This window comes from Rhamphochromis sp. 'chilingali' (genome assembly GCF_963969265.1).
Source record: "Rhamphochromis sp. 'chilingali' genome assembly, chromosome: 20".
Taxonomy (NCBI): Eukaryota; Metazoa; Chordata; class Actinopteri; order Cichliformes; family Cichlidae; genus Rhamphochromis; species Rhamphochromis sp. 'chilingali'.
In genome coordinates this window covers 29,865,042-29,890,590 of record NC_137947.1, presented here as the reverse complement: position 1 = coordinate 29,890,590, position 25,549 = coordinate 29,865,042, and the positions used below count along the sequence as shown (strand labels likewise).

The 25,549-nt window shown below is 43.6% G+C and overlaps 1 protein-coding gene across 1 annotated transcript in view; it reads right to left on the bottom strand.

Moving 5' to 3' along the window:
* Positions 1-25,549, bottom strand: part of itsn1 (intersectin 1 (SH3 domain protein)) — a 48,961-nt gene that overhangs the window by 2,624 nt on the left and 20,788 nt on the right. The window contains exons 15-44 of the mRNA XM_080868771.1: positions 24,791-24,931; positions 24,580-24,667; positions 23,888-24,027; positions 18,020-18,156; positions 17,500-17,777; positions 16,549-16,715; positions 14,794-15,041; positions 14,507-14,681; positions 14,340-14,426; positions 14,102-14,259; positions 13,828-13,907; positions 13,573-13,745; positions 13,436-13,481; positions 13,048-13,169; positions 12,662-12,785; positions 11,726-11,920; positions 4,774-4,895; positions 3,623-3,729; positions 3,327-3,428; positions 3,148-3,229; positions 2,732-2,830; positions 2,554-2,637; positions 1,813-1,896; positions 1,403-1,534; positions 1,183-1,263; positions 950-1,071; positions 656-738; positions 489-572; positions 338-402; positions 11-119 (exon numbers count right to left, since the gene is read on the bottom strand). Coding sequence (XP_080724897.1) covers positions 11-119; positions 338-402; positions 489-572; positions 656-738; positions 950-1,071; positions 1,183-1,263; positions 1,403-1,534; positions 1,813-1,896; positions 2,554-2,637; positions 2,732-2,830; positions 3,148-3,229; positions 3,327-3,428; positions 3,623-3,729; positions 4,774-4,895; positions 11,726-11,920; positions 12,662-12,785; positions 13,048-13,169; positions 13,436-13,481; positions 13,573-13,745; positions 13,828-13,907; positions 14,102-14,259; positions 14,340-14,426; positions 14,507-14,681; positions 14,794-15,041; positions 16,549-16,715; positions 17,500-17,777; positions 18,020-18,156; positions 23,888-24,027; positions 24,580-24,667; positions 24,791-24,931 — 3,715 coding nt within the window. The remainder of the gene's footprint in view (positions 1-10; positions 120-337; positions 403-488; positions 573-655; positions 739-949; positions 1,072-1,182; positions 1,264-1,402; positions 1,535-1,812; positions 1,897-2,553; positions 2,638-2,731; positions 2,831-3,147; positions 3,230-3,326; positions 3,429-3,622; positions 3,730-4,773; positions 4,896-11,725; positions 11,921-12,661; positions 12,786-13,047; positions 13,170-13,435; positions 13,482-13,572; positions 13,746-13,827; positions 13,908-14,101; positions 14,260-14,339; positions 14,427-14,506; positions 14,682-14,793; positions 15,042-16,548; positions 16,716-17,499; positions 17,778-18,019; positions 18,157-23,887; positions 24,028-24,579; positions 24,668-24,790; positions 24,932-25,549) is intronic.

Here is a 25,549-nt window from a genome sequence, read left to right as displayed (position 1 = left end):
TATCACTGACCATCAGGCGAGAACTGGTCTCGTTCAAACACAGTGATACAGAGGACGTCCTGTTCCAGGTCCTTAATAAAAAACTGACAGTTGGAATTCCACTTTGGATTCAAAGTGTCCTGAAAAAGAGAGAAAACAGCAAAACGATGGTGTGAAATATAAATTATAGCAGACATATTTGTGTCCCTGCAGCAGTGAACCAGCACTGCAGTGGTGTACTGTAGCTGTGACTGAGCTGTCAATCGTTATGAATTAATACATTTTATTATGAAAAAGTCAATGAATCTGAAATATGGAATAATAATGAACGCCTGCCTGTAGACCTGTAATGTTTTACCTGTAATGTTTTTGTGATATGGCACTGGGAGCCCATGGTCACCTCGCAGTACGGGTTGCTTTTTCCTGGAAGAACAGAACTTATGTATAACCAATAACTGAAATCAACGTTTTTCCTTTTCCAAATTTAGTTAAAAGGAGTTCACACGTACCGTGGGAGCGACAGGGTTTGAGCTCAATTCCCTCCACAATGTTGACCATCAGTCTCCCGATACCTGTAGCCCTCTGGGAACGTACTGAGGCACAGAGACATGGAGGAGTCAGAGGACATTTCTGATCATGGTCAATCTGAGGATGTTTATTTCAGTGGGACAGGTACCTAGATACGCTTTCTCCCGCTTCTTCTTCTCCGTCTCTATGAACAGCTCTGAAGCTGCCTTGATTTTCTGAACCCACGCCGTCCTGAATAAACACACACACACACACACATTTAGAGACTAGCAATGATACACACAGCTGAAGACACTGCTAACTTGTGAGGCAGTCATGTTATTACTCACAGACCTAAACTTAAAGCGAATCCACTAATCCTAGATTAAGAGTGACTTTCAGGTTTGAGAGTATGACTGCAGGCATTTCCTGTTCGCTCAGTCTGGACCGTGAAGCGTCTCACCTTTCGTTGATGCTCTCGGCTCGCAGCGTGTAAACTCGGTCTATGTGGGAGATGTGGAACAGAGGCTCGTCTCCCGACGGGTCTGTCGGCAGCTTCACCAACACCTCATTTAGGAAGATTGGCTGAGAGTGAACACAAACCTTAGTTAGGACATGTTTATCCAGCTCACACTACATAACCCAGGGCAGGTTTAACAGCGAGTCTCTCTGGAGAAAGAGATTGTGTAGTCTCACCGTCTTGTACATGCGGTACTGCAGGTGCGTCTTTGCAGAGAAGACTTTGTCCGAGCCTGACGAGCCCAGAGGTTTGGTCACCTGTGAGGGTCATTTTTTAAATTGAGTAGAAAGATGCTACGTCAGTACCAGCCCAGCCACATTCAGACATGTACAACATAAAAGATGGATTTAAGGCAAGAAACTAAACATGTAAACTGTACAGAGGTGCAGGACTCACCTGTGTGAGCAGCAGGAAGTCGTTGAACAGGAAGCCGTAGAGCTCTTTGCTGCTTTTGGCTTTGAACAGCTTCCCGCTGTGGAGGAACTTCCTGGGACCCAGACAGTTGGTGACTGAGTTAAACACCAGTTGCTGAGGGATACACAGGCAGATATTACTGCTATTATTTCCTAATTAACCCACTTTCAAGTAAAGATTCAACACTTAAACTGTGGGCCTTCTGACGGGCTTGGAAAGACGCAGGATGTTTATCATCCTTCAGAGGACTGAGCTATGATTTCAGAGTTAATAGAAAGCATTTTATGAATATAAAAGTTAAACAGGAGTTTATCAAACTGTCGTCTGCTGATCGAATACAAATAAATTTACGTTGCCTTGTTTTCAGAGGGCATCAGGAGGATAAGATGTACCTCTGACAGGCCCTCACACTGAACGTGAGCCTGAATCCACTCCAAGCGATCCGAGTTCTCCTTCTCCCTGACGCCCTCGTTCACCTGAAAAACCCACAAAAACACATCGAGTGAAGTCCCATCCAGCTCCAGGATCAGAGCCAAAGTTTACCTGAGCCGGAGGAAGACAATCTGAGTCTCTCACACCATACTTAATGCTAATTCAGGAATAAACAACATTTGAAACCAGGGTAAGACGTTATTTTTGACCTTGTTGGGAAAACCTGTGGACCTCTCTAGGATCTGTTTCTTTTTCCATCCAGTCTTTGACTTCAGCAAAGCTATAAAAAATGGTTTCAAACCCAGAGAGACGGGTTTAAGCCAAACATGAAACATTTTCATTTAATGCGTGCGTCTCCTGCACTTACGAAGTTATAAAGGCTGAAAAAACCCCCCCACACAATTTCAACCTGCCCCGTGCACTTTGAGAGCCTGAAACTCTGATAGTAGTTAAAGTAGGAATATAAGATTTTGCAGTGTGAGAGTTTCTGGTCGATGTTTCATCAAATGAACCTTTGGATCAATTATTCTAATCTGTGGGATTTCACCAGTGGATGTCAGGATGATACTCATGGATATGCATGCAGGCATCTGCTTTATGTTACCTACTGAACTATAACGCAGGTGTGAAGCTTTATTTCTAGACTAACACATTTGAGGCTTTCACTGCAGTGTGGACATCGTCCCGTGTTGGGTTCTCACCTGCGAGCACAGCTCCTCTGCTTTCTCCAGAGCTGCTTTCAGGTGGCTGTGATCTGGATGAGACTCTGGAGTATTTTCTAAAATCTAAAAACAAAAAACAGATCAACTAGAAAGCAAAACACTGAGAAAACAGACTGAATATGAGGGAGTGTGATGTGTGTGTGGATACTGTGCGTACGTTTTTGATAATGAGAGGGTAGCGCGTGACTCTCTGCATAGGTTTGAGCAGGAAGCTGGACAGAGGCATTCCCTTACACCGGGGATCCATGGCTAACCTCTGACACACAGAGAGTGAGGGAGTTGGAGAAAATCAGATCTTTATTCTGCAATTATTCATCCACACTTTCCCACATTTATAGTGTCCATTAAAATTACCCGCACAACAATCGGACGAAAAAAGAAAACAGGAAGACCAAAGGTATGTTTGAGTTGCCAGTTTTCTTAGTAAGGTTTCAAACTGAGGGAAGCGTCTGTGTGAACCATGACAGGACCGTGCATGAGTAAATAAAACCCCACTATAAAAAGCATCCAGGTGATTTTCCTTTGGGACGAGGGGCTAAAACCTTGCCCACAGTTCACTCTACAGCGCTGTACCTTGAGGAAGTCTTTGATCTCGGGGTTGTCGTCGGTTTTCTGTTGGATGAGCGTGGCTCCGTTCAGCTGACACGAACAAAACCTGAACACGAGAACACGTTAAGAGTCATACAAGACACGAAACTGAGGGGATGATCCCCCTGCAGGCCGACTCAGGACTGAGAGATGGCAGACGGCACCTGATGTACGGCTGCATGTGAGGAAGCTGGTTGGTCAGGATGTCACCAATCATCTTCACAGGCATCCGATCGCCCGACATCTTCTTCCTCACTCTCAGAGCCCTGCAGAGGAAAAGTTTCACCGTCACAGATACAAACACACTGCAGCGACTGTCTGACAGGAGGAAATAGAACAAGGTGAGCTTTGCAAGTCAAGTCAAACGTGCACCAGATGCAAATGTCTCTGTGTCGAGTAAGTGCATGCGCAGTGTGTGTGTGTGTGTGTGTGTGTCTGTTTCACAGCTTGGTGTGTTTACTTCAGCAGTTTGATGTTGCACATGATGAGCTCCTTCCAGTTCACGAAGATCATGGCGACCTCCTTCTCTGTCAGCAGCTCGCACTCCAGCAGAGGTTTGTGGAAAATCTGCGCGCAGACACACACACACACACACACACACACACACACACACACACACACACACACACACACACACACACACACACACACACATGATTGTGTGATTTTACCAAGGGAATCGATCATTTCCTGCTTGTACTCGTCCTCGAATATTCAGATCAAATAAAATATTAAAGACAAAAAATTTTCAGAGAGTGATGAAACTCACTGAACAGAGAAACTGTAATGTGCACAGAATAACTCAGATAAACTCTCAAACTTTTTATGATCTGTTTGATAAATGATCTTTCTCATTAAATGAGGAAAACATTGTGCTAAAACTCAAAGGAGTTTTTTTATAAACCCATGCCTTTAATTTGGGTTTATGTCTTCATCTTTGGCTCGGACGATCAGGACGATTCTTTTTTTATTTTTATTACTGGTCCTGTCTACTTCCTGTTAAAAGAGTTTGTATTTGGCTCATGGGCAAAAAACGAGTGATCGATGAAAGATAAAAAGCCAAAACAATAAAATAAAACGAGACTTTCTGGAGAGATCACAGCGAGTCGTTGTTACTGCTGGATGTTAAAGCTAAAAACCTTTTTAGTATTTTATCTCTCTTTAAACCCACAGTCTGAGTGTTCTGCGTTTGCCTTTCTGTCACTTTAACTTTGTTTTTAGAGGTGTTCAAATAAAGCTTTTGATTAAATTTGTAACAAGCCTAACGCTTCAATGTGTTCTCCTCCATTTAATTCAGGATTTATTGTTGTTAATTTACTTTTATTGACTTTTTTGTTGTTGTTTGTCAACAATTGCACATATGCCTGAAATAAAAGTCATTGTTATTACTGAGAAAAGCCAGAGAATTATATCCTGAGCACATGCTGTGTTACATAAAATCACTCCTTGTGCAGGCCTCCTAATGTTCCAGCTGTGTGCCACGTCTCTCTGATATGTGCATCCTTCCGCCCATGCTCCTCTCATGTCCAGATACACTTTACAAACTGAGACATGCTTGGAAATTGATACCCAGATAAAGTCAGGAGGATGGAGGAGACCCCGTGTGTTTACCTCCGTGACGAGCTGCAGGTCGTTGACGTAGTTCTCCTCGGTGACGATCAGCTCGTGGATGTACCCCTGCCTCTTCCTCTCCATGGGGCTCAGCATGTCCAGCAGATGCAGGTCAGCGCACCCTGAAAACGCAGCATCACACACGCACAGACACACACACACACACACACACACACCAGCAGTCAGTCAAACATCCTCAAATGTGGAAGGAGCAAACATAGAAAACCTGTCGAGCTGCAACAGCACATACATACCTGAGATCAACTCAAAGGCATTTGCAGTAACAGACCTGAGGGAGTCAGTGTGTGTAACCATGGGCTGCTTTTTGAGACCATTTATATCAAATTATGGTAATTTGACAGCACTCATTTCTAATCTTAGAGTTTTGATATAGTTTTCACAACGTTAAACGACAGTGTTGTTGTTGGGTTTTTTTTAAACTATGTAGTCCAAATTTGTGCTTTTGCCACTGTTGGCCACTAGAGGGCAAACAAAGTACACAAGAAGCCAGGAGACAGCCTTATAACTCTGATTAGCTGCAGAGTTGGTGGCACGAGAAGCTCAAACTGTTGGTTTTAAGACAGAGGATGAAGGGACAGCAGAGAGGATTTATTTTGAAAATCTCAAACTTTAAGGGTTAAAAGTTTAAAATTGATGGTGGGTGTAGCTCGGGAGGCAGAACAGTTCATCTGCTAATCAGATCGATCCCTAGCTGCTCCAGCCAGCATGCCAAAGTGTCCTTGGGGCAAGATACTGAACCCCAAGTTACTCTCCGATGGACCCATCAGAGTGTGAATATGTGTGAATGCTAGACAGAAAGCTTGTATGGATGGGTAAGCGAGGCACTTTTGAGTGCTTGAGTAGAAAAGCGCTCAATGAGTCCGTTACATTTATTGTTTCCAGGCACGCTGTTAACTTTAAATATGTTCAGCTTTAAAGGATCAGGTCTGATAATCTAAGCCAGGGGTGTCCAACTCCAGGGCTCAAGGGCCGGTGGCCTGCAGGTTTTAGATCTCACCCTGGGTCAGCCATGATGAGTTCATTACCAGGCCTCTGGAGAACTTAGTCATTTAAATCAGATGTATGAAGGGCACATCTAAAACCTGCAGGACACCGGCCCTTGAGCCCTGGAGTTGGACACCCCTTAATCTAAGCTCTACTCGTGAATGTGTGTGATGTCATAAAGAGGGGATACACCATTGTGGTCATCTTGGGGACATGGCTGGAGTTTGAGCACAGAAGCCCCGCCAACCTGCTTTTCAAACCATATTTGCGAGGGGCAGCCAATCAGAGGAAATGAGTTAAAATTCAGCTTTTGTTGTTTTGGTTAATGCACGGTGAAAATTGTGGATTTGGAGGTTCTGGAGTGAGCAATAGCAGAAAATGGATGAATTATGGGCTCCACCAAAGCCCAGTGGAAGACAAATTAGCATTAGCATTATTCCAGAGTGTAAATCATGGGGTTGGAAACCTTTAAGATACAGGAACAACAAAGCCAAGGGAATGAAATGAAATATTTGTATTATTAAAAGACAGGTGTTACTCGCTGTGTGTGTGTTTGTGTGTGTGAGAAAGAATGAGTAACAAGGCCAGTCGCTGCAGTCTGTCTCAGAGCGTTTAATCATCAGGAGCAGTCAGATTCACCACCAAAATAAAATCCTGGCTATTTCTCTTTATCAGCTCTGTGCTAGCATTCTGTACATTTCATTCACCAGCATCACCTTCTTCTTCTCCTTTTTTAATACTTTATGAATCTGTTTGATCATTCGCGCTTTATTTTCACTCACTCATTAACACCGACACAGAGTGCAGTCTGGTTACATTTGGCTTGGCTGTTAATTCACTCATTCATTTATTCACTCATTCATCAGATTACTATTTATATTTATACGAAGCATCACCATTACCATTCATCAGATTATGTAAAGAGCATACACAGATTTATCTCTTTGAACACGCCGGACCAGATCAGAGCCAGGCTTCAGCGTCTTTGAGCTGCAGCGCAAACTAACCCGCAGCGCTGCAAAGTGATGAGGACAGAATGACAACGGGCAGACGTGGAGCGCGGCTCTGGTCCGGACGGGTCTCTGATCTCATGTAAAACTCTGACTGAAAGAAGTCTCGACCATCGGTTACCAAACTTCCCCTCGGACCCCGAAAACAAGCAGCTGTTATTAAAAAAACAGAAAAGAAAAAAAAAAAAAGCTCCCAAAAGAAACCAGATTTGTTAAAACATCAACGGTCTGGACTCATGAACCAATCAGAGAGCTTTAGCTCCAACACTGACACACTGAGGAGCCAATGGGATCCAAGCAGGGTAATTATAACAATAACAATAATTATAATGACTGTATTGCTCATTGTATAAAAAGTTGCGTAGTTTAACAATCATTTCTTTCATTATTTCTTTCTGAGGGTAAACATTAAAATCCCAATACTGTCATCAACAAACTGAAATAAAAATCTAATATGGCAACCCCTATTCTCTTAATACTAGTCTGTTGCTATGCCAACAAACAGAGGGGAAGGCGGGGCGAGGCCGGAGGTCTCTGCGTTCGTTTCTGTAATGTCCTCTGACGATGCTAACTTGGTAAAATGACACGAGGAGAACGATGCTTTCAGGAGGTAATTATTGAGATAACGACGTTTTAGCGGAACAACCGTGGCTCGTGTGTGATGCCCAGGAAAAAACACGGCGGGCTGTGGGAAATAAAGCCACAGGAAGGCAGCTTCGTCTGCTCCTGTGCATCGGAGCAGACGATTTGCTTTTTAATGCTCGGTGAAAATGTCGCAAGTCTGCGGAGCCCCTGAAGCCACTGAAGAGACAAAATCTTGTCCGCACAAGTTTTCACGTGTGTGATTTCAATGTGATCAAACCAAAACCTGATTATCAGAGTTGTGTGAGTGAAGCTGCACACTCGAGACACGCAAGTGAATTTATAGCAAACAATCCACACGCGATAAATAACTCATAAGGAAAAGATTTCAATGAATTCATCACGCAACATTTGAATAATGCGTTCATACAGTAAGGATAAAATGTGTGCACAAAAATTGCACCACAATTAAATGAGTTGTGTGGAGAAAGTTTAAATTGCGCGCACAAGATTCTCCCATACAGATGACATTTATTGTTGTTGGTATATTTCAATAAAAACAGTTTGCTGAGGTTACTCCTTGTAGGCTTTCAAACAGTTAAGAGCTGAAGTGCAAAGTAACTCATTGTGAAAGATAAATATTGTGTTCACAAAAGATTCAAATATCCCACAAGCACGAGGTAAAGTATTTAAACGCTGTGAGACTCCAGGAGCTCCGTACACTTCACTTTCCCTTCCTTAACTCTGATTTATTTTTGTAATGATGGTGCAGTCAGGAAAACGGGAAGCAAAACTTTAAAATCAGCTGTTTTTCACATAAAGTATGGTTGACATTAAGCTAACAGACTTTGGTGCAATGCAGTGGGACAAATATGCTTCTATAAATTTAAAATAATGCTAATTTGTGACATTAAACATCAGCTAAACGACTGTTGGAGGAATATTTGTAGTTTTCTGACTGAGAAAATGAGATGATATCTGTAAATATGAGGCCACTCGAAACGATCACACCAGATTTTGGAGGTTTAATCTGGAGTTTCACTCACGAGGTTACGAGATTATTTTAACGCGGAGGCTGAATTTCAAACTGCTCTTTTAACTGGAATGACTGAAAGATACAAGCCTTTTTTTTTTAGCTAAAAGCCCCGCCCCTCTGTGTGTCATATCAGTTTTCCTCATTTTCCTCATATATATGACATCCCATCATCATCGTAGCAACAGACAAAACAGTAAACATGTAAACAAAAACAACGGAACAAACATTTAAAGTTAATACATATTCATATGTTAAACTACAACGGATAAAAACGTGTGTGTGTGTGTGTGTGTCTGTCTGTGTGTTAGCTAAGCAGCACGGCTTTTTTTTTTTTTTTTAAATTCCAGCTGCTCGCTTCCTTTTATGCCTCCTTCCCTACACAAAGTGAAAGGAGGGCAAACTAGCAAAAGGAAGCAGCAGCGAGGATTGAAACTTGGCCTGTAACTGCTGCTGGGACGCATCTCAATACTGTCTCGCTTCCTCTCCTCTCCCGTCTCCTTTAGAGCAGGGGAAGGGAAGGAAGGAGACGAGGAAACAGGAAGCTGGAAGGCGTCTTTGGCGTTGAGGAGAGAAGAGTTAAAGACTCTGACATTGAGACTTGTCCTCCAGCAGATAGTGGGTCTTTCTGTGAAGCTGTGGGAGGGGGAGGGGTTAGTGAGGGAGGTGGAGACAGCGTTTCTGACTGACAGGCTTTGGAACCAATGGGAGCGAGGTTAAAAAATAATTTAGAAAGAGGAATGAGGAGGGAGGATGAGCTGAGCGACTGATTCTAATGAGAGTCTCCCATAAAGCCACAAAACGACCCACTATCCACTTTACCACGCTAGCACGGTGTGTGTGTGTGTGTTTACAGTCACTGTGATCCAGTCAAAAACATGTTCATCAGTCCAGTCTTGGATAAAAGGAGATCAATAGTCTCCTCCTTTCTCCCTTCCCTCCTTATCTAAGCATCTCGGAACGGATAAAACAGGAAGAGAAGAAGAAGAAGAAGAAGAGGAAGAAGAGTTTAAGAGGAGGAGAGGAGTCCTGACTACTGATCTCCCTCCTGCTGAACAGTGCTGTGTGCAGCCAGAGCCTCAGATAAACAGAGTTTGGCCAAGTCCAGTCAGAGATTTCGCCAGCAGAGGGCGCTTTAACGTTACAGTCTGTTTGTCTGTCTGTCTGTCTGTCTCTCTCTCTCTGGCTTCTACTGGTGGAGAGTCGCCATTTCCGGGTCATGTGACCTCTTGCTGCTGTCCCATTGGTTGAGTGGCCTAGTGGGCGTGGCCTAGTGGGTCTCTTTGAGGGCTTTGAGGAGAGGGGGGTTCTGGGTAATGATATGATCCTAGAGAGAGGACGACAACAACAAACATCAACAAAAACAACTAAACAAAACAACAACAAGAACAACAGCAACAACAACCAGTCGGGCCGCTAGGTGGGTGGAGCGTGCAGCAAGGCGGAGAGTGTGGAGGCGTGGTCTAACCCAGCATAGAAACAGAGGAGCTACAGCGGGCAGCGAGGCGAGTCGGCAGGAGATCGTTTGGTTTGTGTAACGTTTTAAAGACCAGCCATAATCCCCACTACTGCAATCATTTAGAAATACTGTCATCACTGTATTTATTATTATTGTTATTATTTATTTTCAAATAGAAGAAAGAACCAGAAAATTCACAGATTTCTATTAAAAACTGGACACAGACTCTTAGTTTGTGTTATATGTGGACCTGTCACACTTACATGTGCAGTAAACAGTAACCAGCAGCTTAACAGATGAACCTTTTCTCTCTATAAAATTCACATTTACAGAGATCAGAGTTTAAAAAATTAAATTATTTTATTTTCGCTCTTCAACACCGACCACAGGAATCGGTGACGGTTTTTACTGTTTTCATTTGAATCCACAATAAATTTAATTTTGGATTTCTAAACATGAAATTCTGAATTTTGAGTACTGAGGTTGTGTTACGGTTCGAAGCTGTAACTGATCCAAATACTCACTCAGGAAAACACGATTTTATAAACTTGTTATTATTAACTTCTAGTTCATATGTAGATGTATGCAGCTCATCCAAAAAGTCCAGTCGTTGTGTTGCCCCATGTGGCTTCACTGTAGGTGGCAGAGCAGCATCTCACCCTCTGTAATATATAAGTTGTGGCTCAAACAAGCACAAAAAACCTGATTTAGCCGACCTTCATTAGTGAAGGCTCTTTAAGTTTTTGACTTAGACCAGTTTGATTTTTTTCTCTAGCTTAAATATCTCACCCTGCCCACACACAGATGTGTTTTTCCCCTAAAAGAAACACCCGGGGTGGGTGGCTGGGAACAAGATTTACATTAAACTCAGATTTTAAAAATCAATCCAACAGTAAGAAATATTCTCCTGCTCTTGTTGTCATTTGATATGTGCAACACACATGTGCACAGGTATATGATACATGTGTTGGTTGTTTGTAGACGATGAAAGTGAAACGACTGTGAAACAGACTGTTATGAATCTCACAATAATAAAAACTTAATGGATCAACAAGGAAAACAGATAAAAATCACTTTAATTGTTGACGTATCGCAGTTCGCTTTGACCATCATCGATCCCTGGCACCATTATGCATACTGGGAAAGAGCGGGGCTAAAATTTGATGAGTATTTGATGGTTTTTATATTGTTTTGTTTTGTTTTTTTACCATTACCAAAGTGACTTTTCGTTACTTTACATCAGCTCTGCTCTACTCAAGTTCAACAGGTTCAGTCTGCTCAGTTGGCTCGATCCAAGGATCAATATTAAGGAGAAATGCTGCCTTGGTTTTTGTTTCGTTTTTTATCTATGTGGCTTGACCTAAACTTCGGTCCACCACTAGTCCACGAGCCTCACTTTGAGAACCCTGCCTGTACACAGACACAGTCTGTTTACCGCCAACATCTCTCTGCTCCGCTCTAGAAACTCTACGTCTATGGTGGATCATGCTGAAGGGACACATGCAGGGCAGAGGGGACACTTGCACACTAATACATGCAAATACACACACACACGCACGCACGCATGCACATACGAACACACACACACCACCCAGAGGTGGTGTATGACTGGGAGGTTATCAAAGAGGCCCAAAGGAGTGTCAAGGTGAAAGGTGAGAGGTCAAATCAGCCCGGGGAGGTCAATCACAGACTGAGAGAGGGACAGCATCTCCACACCTGGCTCTGGGCTGTGTGTGTGTGTAGAGAGTGTGTGTGTGGGAGAGTTTGTTTTAGTGTGTTACACTACTTTGTATTCACATTGGGAGTCGGTTAGTACGTCTGTATATGTTCCACGCAGGAAGTGTGTGTGTTTGTGGTACTCACACTGCGTGCTTGGGTCAGTATCTGTGGTGAGTTTGACGTAGTTGCTAGGAAACAGACCCTCCCTCCCATTGAGCTCTCCTTTCCACCAATCACAGTCGTCTTTGTTGAGCACTGTGATCACCTGACCCTTCTGGAAGGCCAGCTCGTCGTCGTTCTGCGCCACGTAGTCGTACATGCCGATCACCTGACACAGAGCTTCAGGACCAGAGACGGGGAACAGGGAGAGATTATTAGTGTCCGAGTCTCTCTGGATTCTTCACGTTCTGACAATCAATAATTATTAACGGCATCAAATCTGCTGAACTGTGTCTCTTTAAGTCCATTTGGTTGCACACAAAAGCTGCAAGATTGGCTGCATCCAAAATACAAACTACCCGACAATACCAATTATTTTACTCTACATGGGGTCAAAAACAAAAATTCTGGTATATTAGACTTCAAACTAGGCACAAATACAGGGATACAGGGGCAGGGATAGCTCAGTAGGTAAAGTGGTCGCCCCATGATCGGAAGGTCGGCGGTTCGAATCCACTTAACGGCTACCCTGAGGTACTCCTGAGCAAGGTACCGTCCCTACACACTGCTCCCCGGGCGCCTGCTTAGTGGGCTGCCCACTGCTTCACTGAGTGAATGGGTCAAATGCAGAGAAAAACAAGTAATTTCCCCATGGGGATCAATAAAGTATCCATTATTATTATTAAATACCATGAACGCTGCAGGAAACTGAGGTCTGGGGTCCCATAGACTTGTATACAAGTTGAATCCCTTTTACAGCCACAGGAGCTGCCCCCTGCTGGCCAGTAGAGAGAATGCAAAGCCTTTTTAAAAAAGGTGCACCTCTTCTTCTTCAGCACGTTTCACAATGGACTGAAGGGCCTCTGTAGGTGTTGTGGTAAAGTGTGTGGATTTTTCTGTGTTCTTTGTGTGTGGATGTACCTGTGCTGGCAGGGGCCAGTTTAGGAGGTGTGGGCTCTGTGGGCGTCGTCTTGCTGGTGCTGGGACTCAGCAACTTCACATAATTGGCTGGAAACCAACCAATCTGGCGCTTTTTCCCTCGAGCCTGGACCAATAAAATCAAAGGATGCCATCAGTCACAAACCAATATGTAAAACACATTATGTACATAATGACAAAATACAGCAGGTAATTCCTTTAGCTTTGTTCTGTAAATAAAATGATACAGATTAAAAAAAAATCCTCAGTTATCTGGTGAATATTTGTGTCTCATTTAATCCATGTCAGCGTTTCCCATCATACCTATCCTTCTCTACCTCATTACACTGTTTCAGGCAGAGATTAAGTGACGGTTGTGTCTTGTGTACCTGGAGCTCGCCCTCCCACCAGCCCCCTGGGTTCTTCTTCCTGATGAGGATGAGCTGTCCTGGGGCTAAAGTCAGCTGCTCTGCTCCTGTAGCATTGTAGGGGGCGATCACCTGAGCGATCTCTGAACAGGAACAGGAAGAAGATGATGAGGGTTTTTATTTTTTTTCTTCTTTTAGTCTCTGACACCTGGTCTATGTGAGTTTTATTTTGAAGGTTTAAATCAGACAAGTTCTCTTTCACATGGCTTTAACTTCAACTGGCACAACAAGGACAACGAAGAGTGAATTAAGATATTTACTGGTCAGTTTGACACTTTTATTAAGGAAACTCAGTTTGGTATTCTGAGGAAAACAGGAAAAGTGCATTTTGGTAACATTACAGGCCTACCTGGTTTCTTCCCAAGGCTTCCCGTCTTCCCTGCTGTTCCCAGTGACTGTGGGCAAAGATTCAGAGTCACAGTGATTAGAAATATTTACCTGAAGATCTTCTATTCTTCCCCGAATTTGTTCAAAATGAGCTCTCACCTCTGATGTGGAGTCCCGTGGTTTGACGTAGTTGGATGGAAAGACTCCAGTCTTTCCTCCGACCATCCCCGTCCACCAATCGCCTTCTTTCCTCGTCACCACGACGATGTCCCCTTGCTGGAAACTCAGGTCCCCCTGTTCATTGCTCTCGTAGGTGTACATGGCCACGTATTCTGTATGAAAGCATGAAGACAGAGTGAGTGACGAGAAGCTCGCTGACGTTTCAGCAAACTCGCCCACATTTGCGTTCGTTACCTTCACCCGACTCTGAAGGCTTTGTTGGGGAGGGGGAGGGGCGTTTTCCATTGGGCGGGCTTTCCGATGCTCCTGTTTCACTGGGAGAGACAAAGAGATAAGAAAAAAAATCATTAAATACATGAAATAATTCTTCTTTTTTTATGTGAGCAAAGTCAGCAGGTCCCCTTGTACTTTGGGTGTCTTGCCCACTTTAAGCGCCCAGTGTCACAACATAACAGCTTGTTTAAACTGTGCTTTGTGTCAGGAAAAGCCTGGAAGCTTTTTGACGTACTTAGTGTTTTTGCTGCGTGCTGCTGTTGCTGGAACACCAGGGGGAGCCGTCATGGTGGCGGAGATGAGCTTCACGTAACTTTTGGGGAACCAGCCTCTTTGTCCGGTCTGCAGTTCACCCAACCACCACATGTCCTGCTGCTCCAACACTGTTATTATCTGCATCAAATAAAAAGTTCAGTTATTACAATTAAAACGCAACAAAAAGAGAAAGAAATTAGTAATCAGGAGATCTCTACCTCGTTTTTGTTGAAGTTTAGGTGGTTCTCCTTCTTGGCTCTCCAGGGATACAAGGCCTGAGCCTGAAGACCCTCGACCTTCTCTCCCTGAGAGACACAGACAATCACAGCCGTTACTCTCAGCAGAAAGAGATGCAAAACCAGAGAAATATTGTTTCTGTCGTTACCTGTCCCAGTACGGGAGAAGGAGAGGAACCCGTCGTCATGGTGGCGGGAGTGAAGGCAGAGCGTTGTCGCAGCTGTGCCGAGGGAACGCTCAGAGATGGATTCTGACTGGCCGAAGAGGTGGGCCACGCGTCCCAGCCCTCGCTGTCTGATTGGCTGGTTGTGTTTGAGGGCCAGCTGGAAATATTGCAAGCATGCATATTAATATGATGTGACTGACGTGTCTGTGGGTCAGTAACGGAAAAACAAATCGTCAAATGTCAGCGAATCGGACTTTAATGGCACTTACGTTGTGCTGAAGTCCGCCCAGTTGCTGTTAGAAGAGGACGTGGTGGAGGAGGCGGTGTGTCCTGGGGCGGGAGGGGGCGTAGTCATCGGCTGCTGGGTTGAGGAGGTTGTGGCTGAGACTGTGGAGCGCAGCGTGATTGGCGCTTCACTGTCAGGTATACGCTCTGCATAATTGGCAGGAAACCAACCGGTCCGCCCTCTGAGCTCACCCCCCAGCCAACCGGGCTCACCTGTTTGCGACTCATCGACCTATCAGAGCACAGGGACAGGATTAGGATAGCTCTCATGACACGCAAGGGATAGAGATGCACGTGTCATGTTCATGGTGGGAGTGGCGCAAACAATAACAACGGTGGAAACGGCAGCAGCTGATCAGATCCTGATTAGTGGACAAATGATGCAAAAAACAACACGAGGCGCAAAAAGTCCCACGACTCTGCCCGAAAACAACACCCGATTTAAATTTGGCTCCTAAGCATCCTTGTGCAGCTCTGACATTAGGATATCCTCAAACAGAGCAGTGCACCATGGGCAGGCATGTATTTTAACATACAGACAGACAGAACAGGTTTACTGCTACGGTGGCCTTGAGGTGGATTTTTAACAGGTAAACCATAGCTGAAAACCCCAATTAACTACATCTGTAAATTTTAGGATATTTGCCATAAATATAAGAAAAAACCCACAGAGCCATTAACAAAGTATTCCTGTATTAAATACAGATGAAAAATTGAATCCATGCAGGTTTTAGCAGCTAAACTAAATCTTTTTTTGACTTCTTGGCCACACCAGCACAGTCTTTGCTCACTCACAGTCCTACGTCTCAGATTCGGCTCCCTCTACCAGAATGTATTAAATTTGCTGCTGTACTGAAACACGTGAGGATGCAGTTGGTAGAAACAAGCTCCTAGTGACCAATCTAAAGGTAGGAGGAGTGCTAGAAGCTTTACAGAGATGCACAAGGAGACAATGTCAAATTGGGCAAAAATAAAACAAGTATGAGTTTTTTTTAATGCACTTTATAAATTTGAAACCTCCATTTTAAACAGTAACCCCCCTGTTCCTCATGGTCCCAACCCCAATCTGTCAGAAACGACACTGCAATACGTAACATCTCACTGAAATGTGGCTACAAGCTAAAAAGTATATTTCCTCTGTTTTCCCTCCTTAAAATGGTGACAGGGAAGTGGGACGGAATAATGTGATATGTTTACATGAAAAATGGAAAACTGCAAGCTGGGATATTTTATTTGTTTAGTTTATTTATGTGGGAATTAAAATAGCCTCTGTGCTGTAGTCACCAGTCTTTGGCTGATAGTTAAGCACACTCACAGGTTTCCACACTAACTAAAAATAGCACGACATTACAGATCTGACTGCAATAACTTAAACAAACAAAAACTAAACAAACAAAAACCACAAACATTCATCCACTGAAAATGAATGAACATGGAGGCGACATGAGATGAAAGCGTTTCTGGCTTGTGATTGGTGGAGGCACATCACTGGGCGGGTGGGGGGGGGCAAGAACTTACCCATTCCCCCTTCACCTTCAGTTTGCACAGCAGAGGAGAGAGGAAAACGTTAATACACACACCGCACAGCCACACACACACCCTTCAGAAAGAATAAACACAAACAAATACAACACAGGCAATAAGACACGTGTGTGGAAGTCCTTTACGTGACCATCACTGACTGTAGTGAGCTTAGCTGAATTCATCTGAGAGAGCAGCTTTTTCTGCAAACTACATACCATAATAACATCTCCGGGAGTGATACTGATCTCATCATGGCTACGAGCGTCGAACGGATACAGAGCCCTGTAGTACACCACCTTCACCGGCTGCTGCTGCTGGTCGAAGGCGCTGGCTGAAGCCTTCTGGTCAAATAAACTGGGACCTGGAGCTTTTTCCACTGTGACTAAGCAGAAAAATAAAACTATTAGTAAGAGAGAATAGATCACTGCTGAGCAAATGAAAAGGCTTTATAGTGAAGCACTTCCTGCTAGACAGGAATTAGGTCTTTAGCACTAAATTCAGAGTTCAGTGTGTTTATGTGCACTCGTTTCTCTCCTGAAATATAAAAGAAGCTTTTCTGCTTTTTTAAAAACACCTACCAGAGCACACAGGTTTTTTGAATGATTAAGTCAATTGGTTTTTGATGTCACAGTCTCAAAGGGCTAAAAAGAAATTCGTCATCACGGAGCCGAGTTGTCAGAAGTGGCAAAAGCCGCAGTTCCTGTAGCTGCCACTTGAGGCTGACTCCAAAATTGAGTCTCTTCTCATACAGTGTAAATTTAAAATACCCCAAATCAGCTGTGAAGATGTCGTGTTTATAGACCAGTGAAAACCCAGCTTGCGTGTCTATGGATAGTTTCCACTTACATAACAACCGCGTGTGACATACAGGTGGATACCGACACCTGCTGGGTGTCATCTCAGTTAACTCAAGCAGAGGAACTGAACCTCCACACTGTGAGTTTGGTGTTTGTGTCATTTTGGAACATTTTTAACTGAATTATGTGACAGTTATGGGACATGCTGAGGTCTGAGCTCCAGTTTGAAGTCAGTGAAATAGTGACATTTTATTTGCATGTTACGCATTATTTAGCAGACATCTGTCATCCTTCTACATGAATACAAAAAAGGATTTCACATAAGCAACACGCCGGTGGCCAAAGCACTAAATGCACGTGTTAACACACCTGCTGACGCCCAGGGGTCAGCCGGCTGGCTGAAAAGCTTGTTTAGTTTGTCCTGCATTTCCTTCTTGCCTCTTCCCTCGTCCTCCTTCTCTTCTGTCGATCCTGCTCCCTTCCTGACCTCTTGCTCCTCCTCCATCCCTCTCCTTTTCCTCTCCTCCTCTTCCTGCGTCACTCTGTTTAGCCATGCGTGGGATGCAGGAACGGAGGCGGGGCTTGGAGCTTGTGGAGCAGAGCCTCCTGCTTCCTCCTTCCAGGCAGCACCTTCCTCTGACGACAACCTGTGAAATAAGATCATTAAAACAAGTTTTAAAACTCTGATTTTGGGGCAAGTTCAGCGAAACTTTCCAGCAGTTTTTCAACTGGATTTGAGAAGCAATTCCACAAATACAATTTTAACCACTCAAATTAAAGTTAATTTGTATAATGCTTCAAAACAACCACAGAAAAAATGGCCCAGATGGCTGCTGAGTGACTGACTTTTGCATTTTCTGGTACTGCATCATCTCCACTTGACTCTTACCTGCCCTCCTGCAGCTCAGCGGACTTCCTCTCGCTCGGGGTGTGTATGTGAGACTGTGTGTGTGTCTGTGTGTGTGTGTCTCCCTCCAGTTCCTTCTGTTTCTGTCTCTGCTGCCGGGTGTGGATCTCCCTCAGCTCCTGCAAAGCATCACGGGATACAGGAAGGAACAAGCGATGAGGAGGAAGTGGGGTCACAGGGCTGGTTGCTAAGGGCGTCCAACGACAACAAACAAGAACACCAACACCGGCAGTAGCAGCACGTTTGTATTAGTCAGGTGAGCGAGGCAAGCTCCGCCCCTTTACTTTGGTAGTCTTGTTAGTTTATTCTAAAACGGACGAGGCAGGACGCTAAACTGAAGCCTTCTGTTTGGGAAGTCTCATTTCTTTTAACCAGTCACTGCACTCGAACTAGAACATCACATGTCACAGAGAACCTGAAGACACTGACGTCGGGGCTTACAGCTTTCTGAGCTGATGTGCAATGGAAGGCACAGATCATCCAACTCTTCATGAAAGGCTTTTTGTGGAGCGATGGCGGCTGCTGCTTTTGATCATGACCATAAACAGATTTGATCCAAAGTTTAGGATGTCATGCATTACCTTTATATCTACACCTGGCAGCGTCTCTCCTCGAGACTCAGTGTAAGTCACTCAGAACAGCCAAGTGACAGAAAGGTTAACAAGGCAATGGTTACCATGAGGGTTCTTTCTCATGGAGTTTCCCTTTATTCAGTTCAAGCTAGTTTTGAACTTCCTCTGTGAATTTATCAGGATGTTCTGATGCTGCAGACTTAACACAAATAAGTGAAGGTGTGAAATAGGCTCAATATATTTCATCGCAACTAAAAATGCACTCACTTTACACCACTGTGTAACAGTTATTACACAACAAGAAAGTGAGGCAAGGAACATTTGTCCTTATAGAATCCTGTTTTATTGTTACTGCTCAGGTGACATTATTTTATCTCCACTGCTTCTCTGATTTTCCTGGAACAAGCCTTTGAATGCACATACTGTTCATCACCTATGAGTGTGATGCTGATGTTGTGAAGGGAGCGCAGAGTGTGAAAGAGAAGCTGTCGATTTAATGATCACAGCTGAAAAGATAAGACTGCCGATACAAGTGGTAGAAATTACTTCTTAAGTTCAGGTGTTTCAGGCACGTCCCCACCTCTCTTCTTAAAGGACCACGAGGTATCCAAGAATAGCGTCTCTGCTCTGCCCCAGAATCAGATAGGCCGTAAAAAGGAAATGGTGGTGATGTGGGGGACCAGCTGCCTGCACTCAAGTCCCTGCAACTTGTGTTTCTGTCCGAGTATGATTAAAAAACAAACTTTTCTATATGTTATCAGTACGTGGGAAGGGATGTGACTTGGAAACAGACCCGGCCCGTAATAGAGGGCTCTGGTCATGGTGGTGGGGCGGAGCTTGCACGGCGCACAGTATGTTCGTGGGATGGGTTAGAGGTCAAAAAAAAAAAAATGTATGGGAGGGAGGGGGATTGAAGGGAAGTGAAGGGATGCAACTGTGGAAGGGGCAGTTCTGTGTAGTCATGACAACCAGCTGTGCCATTAGAACACACTCTGTTACTATAACAACAACACAAGGCAGCTGTCGTGTTTCAGCCAAACAACCGATGTGAGGAAACCTCCAGAAACGAGCAATCGAGAGACACAACGAGCCGAACTACAAATGTGAAGACAGAAACCTCCACATCACCTCAAACAGGAAGTGGAGGATACACGAAACAACAGAGACCACACACACACACACATACACACACAAAAACACAAACGTTTGTCCAGATCAGGTCTAGTTTATTGCCACATTAGGCTGGTTAACTTCTAGTACCTTCTACGTGTCTGGCTGAAACATAATTTGGTAGCACGCAGGCTTTAGGATTACAGTATAGCATCTGTAATCTAGTAAATCCCAGCATAGCAACAGCATAAAGTCACCTAAAGTAATATACCTGCTGTAGTGAAGGGACATTTCACCATAATTTATCATCATGGATACACACATTTCACCCGGTGTGTAGCGCTCTCTAGTCTATATTGTCTTGGTGTGAGTTGCATAGTTACAATCATCATCTACGCATTAATCTACAGGTGTTTACTTTCTGTTTTGTTTTTTATATTATTATAATCAAGAAGTTATATCAAAAAAACTAGTTAGTGAGAGCAAGGACATCCAGATTCAAAGACCCATGACAGGCATGACCCAGTGATGTGTGCCTGTGTGAGGATTGTCCGTCCTGTAGGTTAGCTAATTGAAGAAATCTACATAGTTTACTGCTGACTGCGTCCACCAAGCCGGCAGGTGTAGTAAGAAATTCTGGAAACCCTGTATGTCAGGGCTGGGGGGACAACAGGCCTCAAGGGCTGGTGTCCTGCATCAAGATGTGTCCTTGATCCAACAAAGCTGATTTAAATGGCTAAATTACTTGAAGTTCTCCGGAGGCCTGGTAATGAACTAATCCTTTGATTCAGGTGTGGCTGACCCAGGGTGAGATCTAAACCTGCAGGTTTTTGCTTTTCAAAAGGTGAGTTTCATTTAGTTTCATTTTATTAAAGAGTCATCGATCATCTCCAAAAACGGCGCAACTCAGACCAACTTTGATTCTGGGCTGAACTGTTCCTTTAACTACAGCAGCACAGCTAGCCAGCTGGATCAGTAGTGAGCCAACACCAGCCTAACAGAACAAAAGATCAGAGGCAAAGATAGAGAGGATGACAAATTTAGGGTGAAGAGAAGAAGAGACAGAAAGGAAGACGAGTGATGAGGAAAAGAAGGAAGAAGAAGAAGAAGAAGAGCAAAGAATGGCGACAGGAGGAGGGGCGTGATGGGAGGCTGGTTTGTTTCATGGACCTTTATAACGTGGTCTAGCCGAGTCAGACACACTCTGACAGCTGACACACACTCCTGCAGCTGCCCCTGCTCCTGGTGCTGAAACACACACGCATATATGTATACACACACACGCACACAGTTCAAAACACAGACACACACAATATTTGTCAGTAGATTTCTTTGTTGGTTTTTTTCTGTACACACCAAGTCATTTTTGTTGGGGTTAGTCCATGTAACCTCATGCTCTTGTCACATGACCAGTTAATTTCAATATTAGGTGGATCAGTCTGATTCTTCTGAGACACTAAAGGAAAAGCAGGCTTGCACAATATGGCCTTGACTCATGAAGGGAGGCTCTCGTGAGTCACTGCAATGACTAATGTGCTGTTAGTTTCATCAGAGGTAAAACGCTGGCTGCCTCTAATTGTCACCTTGCTTTGGATCATAAGTAAGAGTTTTAGTAAGTAAGCTTGCTCAAACCGGTTCTACCCATTTTAATTCCTGCTTTGCCTTTAAAACAAACATACGCTCGATAAATATGTTTTTTACTGCAGGCATGATCACTTAATCAGAAATAGATGAACAAAAAAATAAACATTATTCTCATGTATATCCAGATTACTCATCATGTGAATAATCTTTAGAGATGTCAAAAAATCCTGCATTTAAAAAAAGTCTTAAAATGAATTAAAGCTACCAGCAGGATGTTAATGTCACCTTCGAGTCTTTAACTCGGCATTAACAGCAGCAGCAAACATTCGTGTTGACGTTTCCGTGTCCGAGTCAGAATCGTTACAACCTTATTAAAGGCTTTGTCGTTTCCTGTGTCAGTCGTGTCCTGCTGCTTCATCAGTGCATCTACAGAGCCGGGATCAGTAGCGAGTGGTGCACTCCTCCTTGTTAGAGGCTCTCCTGACTTTGACGTGTGAGATTAGCAATAAACAGCACACAGACTACATCGGTGCGTCACAGCTCGACAATTACAAGACCTCGACTGGCCACGGTACATCTCTCTGGCTGGCAGGGACAGCACAGTGCAGTACAAGCGATGCACTGAAATGTTACCACAAATCAGACCAGAAGTCTGGTTTGTTGGTGTTAAGGACAGCAAAGCCTTCTAAAGTGACTAAAACACTTCAAGCCTGCAGGTTAGTATTCTCACAAGAGGGTGTACAGTGTTTTAGTTCAAATCATTCCTCTGATAATCTGCCAAATCAGGTCCAATCAAAATGCAGAACCCACTCCTTCTTCCAGATTTTGCCATTAATGGCTTAGTGTTAACTGCAGAATTTGATATTGTTTTATATTAGAGTATGTCCCAGCTGCAGTACCACCCCAGTCCAGCAGTGGCAGTGTGCTCTACCTGTCTCCCTCTCTGTTCCTCCTGAAGCTGGCGTCGCAGGGCATCTATCCTGGCACAGTGGTTGGCATAGAACTCACACAGAGACTGGCATGGGAAAGGGAGCAAAAGGCCAGTATAGGAAATAAAATAAAAGAGTAGAAAATATAGAAGGAAGGGTTTATTATGTGGAATAAACAAAGAGTAAAACAGGGAGAAAATGAATGCAAGAAATACAGGTGGAAGAAACGGGAACAAAATATAGACGAGGACAGCCAATAGAAGCAGAAAAGGCAGAAGGTGCATTGTGCCGGATGAGGCACAGCAGAGTGACAAGAGAAGATTTCAGGGAGAGGAAGTGGCGTAGAAAGGAAGGTGGAGGGAAGGATAGTCAAATATCGATTATGTCTCAGTGGCCTCTGCCTCTGTTTGCAAAGAATAACACCACTCAGAGACGGCTGCGTGTTCCTCTGCAGAGAAATGGTTACATACGCCGCTTATGCGTTTGCTCCTATGCTGCTAGGCTTTACCCAATCACTGCATCGTGGTTTTTACACTGAATCCAACTGAGAGTCAACTTTATTAGATTAGCTGCAAGAAAATCAGTTTACTGTGGTCTGTTTAGTCTCTGCTATCCTCCCTTTCTTCTCATTCTCCTCCTTGTTTAAGCAGACTGTTTCTCCCCTCTCTGACCTGTCTCGCTGTCCGGGGTAAATCCAGAGGAAATAAATAAGAAACGGGGACAAAAGGTGCTCTGGGACACGTAAACAGACTGCAGTGATCCAATTCCGGAGGAATAAAATCTTCATCTCTCTGTAGTAAACTGTGTGAAAGCTACGCGAAGCAGCTGGACTCAGTGTTCCTGCGTACACTCTCCAAAAACACGCCAATCAGCGTTAACACTGAAAACAACAGCAACATGAACACAAACAGAGCAGCAGTCAGGTATAAATAGAACATCAGTAAACATGGAAACTGTGACAAACCAAGCTGTGAGGATGTAGTCATGAGGGATGGACAGGACGTGATTCAGTCAGAAAAACAGCTACTGCGTTAGAAATTACTTTGTTTGCATTTATCTGGACAGAAAACATGCAGCTACTTCACGTCTACGTTACAAGGAAATAAAATATGCTTCTCAGCACCAAAATTAGATTTTATTTACTCTTATAATCAACAGATTTAATAATGTTAGGTTTATTTAAATAGAATAGGCAGTTTTAACAGAGATATATATAAGGTGAATTGGAAAAAGCACGTTAATATCCTCACACTTGTGTGAAAACACCAATGGAGCGCAGCTTCCAAACAAAAATGAACAACAACAAGACAAATATCACAGTGTGCATCAAACGTCTCATTGTAACATAGTATTAGATTCACATCTGTTATTTTTATGTTAAACTCTTTTAATTTATTAGGCAAACCACATAATACTGTGACCTGGCATTTCCTGGCTGGGTTTTTCCTGTGGGGTAATGACACGCGTGAGCACAACTGTTATACATTTTAGTATATTTTATGCTAGAATAAGTGAACCATGATATTAAATAATGGTTAAAATGTCTTTTACGTTGTCTCTTTTGGGGATGCCAACACGTACACAGGAAAAACCCTGCCCAGTATGTTTGTGGCTTTCCTGTCCTGCATGGTGTTGTTGATCATTTGTCTCTTTACCTTCAGCTGAGTGTTGAAAGCGTCTATTTCTAGCAGTTTGGCCCTCGTCTCTTTCTCCACAGCATCAAGCTGCTCTCTGAGCTGCTGTCTGCTCATCTCTTTCTGCTCGACAGCCTTCTGCAGGGACGAAAGACTATCACCTAAGTACACACACACACAGACAGCATGAGACAGCAGCAAGTTAATAAATCAAAGTTTCCAAGCTACGCAGTAATTAGCAGAACAGACAGTTAACAAGGTAAAACGTACGCACTCCTAATCCCTTTTAAAAATTGTAATATCTGAAACAAAACATTTACTTTGAACGTTTTTATCAGAAACAAAATATGGCATCACAACCAAGGTTAAAACATTTACCTTAAACTAAAAACTAGATGCTAAAAAACATTTGAGTTAACTAAAATGAAGATAAAAGCGCCACCCCACAGCCTCCGAGTAGACCCACCTATGGTATCAGTTTCAAAATCGCGCCGTTATCGCGTTCACAAACTACAAACTTCCATAAGCCTTTTGCGACTGAGGGATAAAAACGCAACTGAAACAAGAAAATCTCCTCTGGAAACTGAAACTAAACTGAATTAAAAAGTGGGGAAAAAAAAGAAATTAAAAGTCGTAGCGACGAAATTTCAGCTGTTCCACAACAAGAATGAATGATAATGTTTGCATGTGAGCCGAGTGTCTGCGGTACTCACGGTGCAGACTGTTCTGCTGAACCTGTTTCAGCTGCTCGTTCAGACTCTGCTTATCAGGAATGAGCCTCCCCAACCACTGCTGGGAGTCCTGCACGCAGCCAGAAAGACCAGCAGAAAGGGTTAACACGTACACAGTAATGAGCCGGTCGTCAGTGGGGTCAGAACTGTATTCTTTTATTCATTAGCTGCTGGTTTTGTTTGCTTGGCACACCTGCAGCTGTTGTTGCAAAAGCGTGATTTCAGTGATGCGCGTCTCTCGGGTCTGGTTCGTCTGCTCCACCTCTTTCCTCTGATTCGACAGACGAAACCGAACATCCTTCAGTTTACCCTCCAACTGGCTCTTCTTGTCATTCTGGAGGAAACACACAGACAGAATAGATCACATTTAATACTTAAAAACAGTGAAATCCAAACTCGAGTCATGTTGATGGAAGATAAAATCTTTAATTTAGCTTTTTCTGTTGTGGAAAAAGAAAAAAGGTCTGGATTAGCTGCTCTAATCTGTGTGGATTCATGTTTGACCCCACGTTTCAGCCACTTTTCACAGATTTATTTTCATCTTCTATTCATCACTTGCTGAGTTTGATTCTTCATCAGAAGAGACCCTTTAGCCTCATGAAAAACACGCCTCCACTTTACCAAATATCTCCTCAGGGCAGAAGAATGAGATGACACTTAACCTTAATCCTGTAGCTTTATTAGCAGTGATTAGTCTGATTTAATGAAAACATCAGTTCATAAATGCTGAAGTTTCCATCTTTTTCTTCCAAATTAGAACACTGAAAGGAAAAAAGTAGAATCCCAACTTTCTATTGTCACATTATCAGCTGTGTCTGACCTACTGACACTAACAGTCTGACAAAGAGGCAGGACAGTGATCAACCAGCAGCAGTCTGATGGTTTCGTGCAACGACGATTCTGAGAGTCAGTTACTTACTATAGATGGCAGACAGTTGGTGTCGTAAGCCAC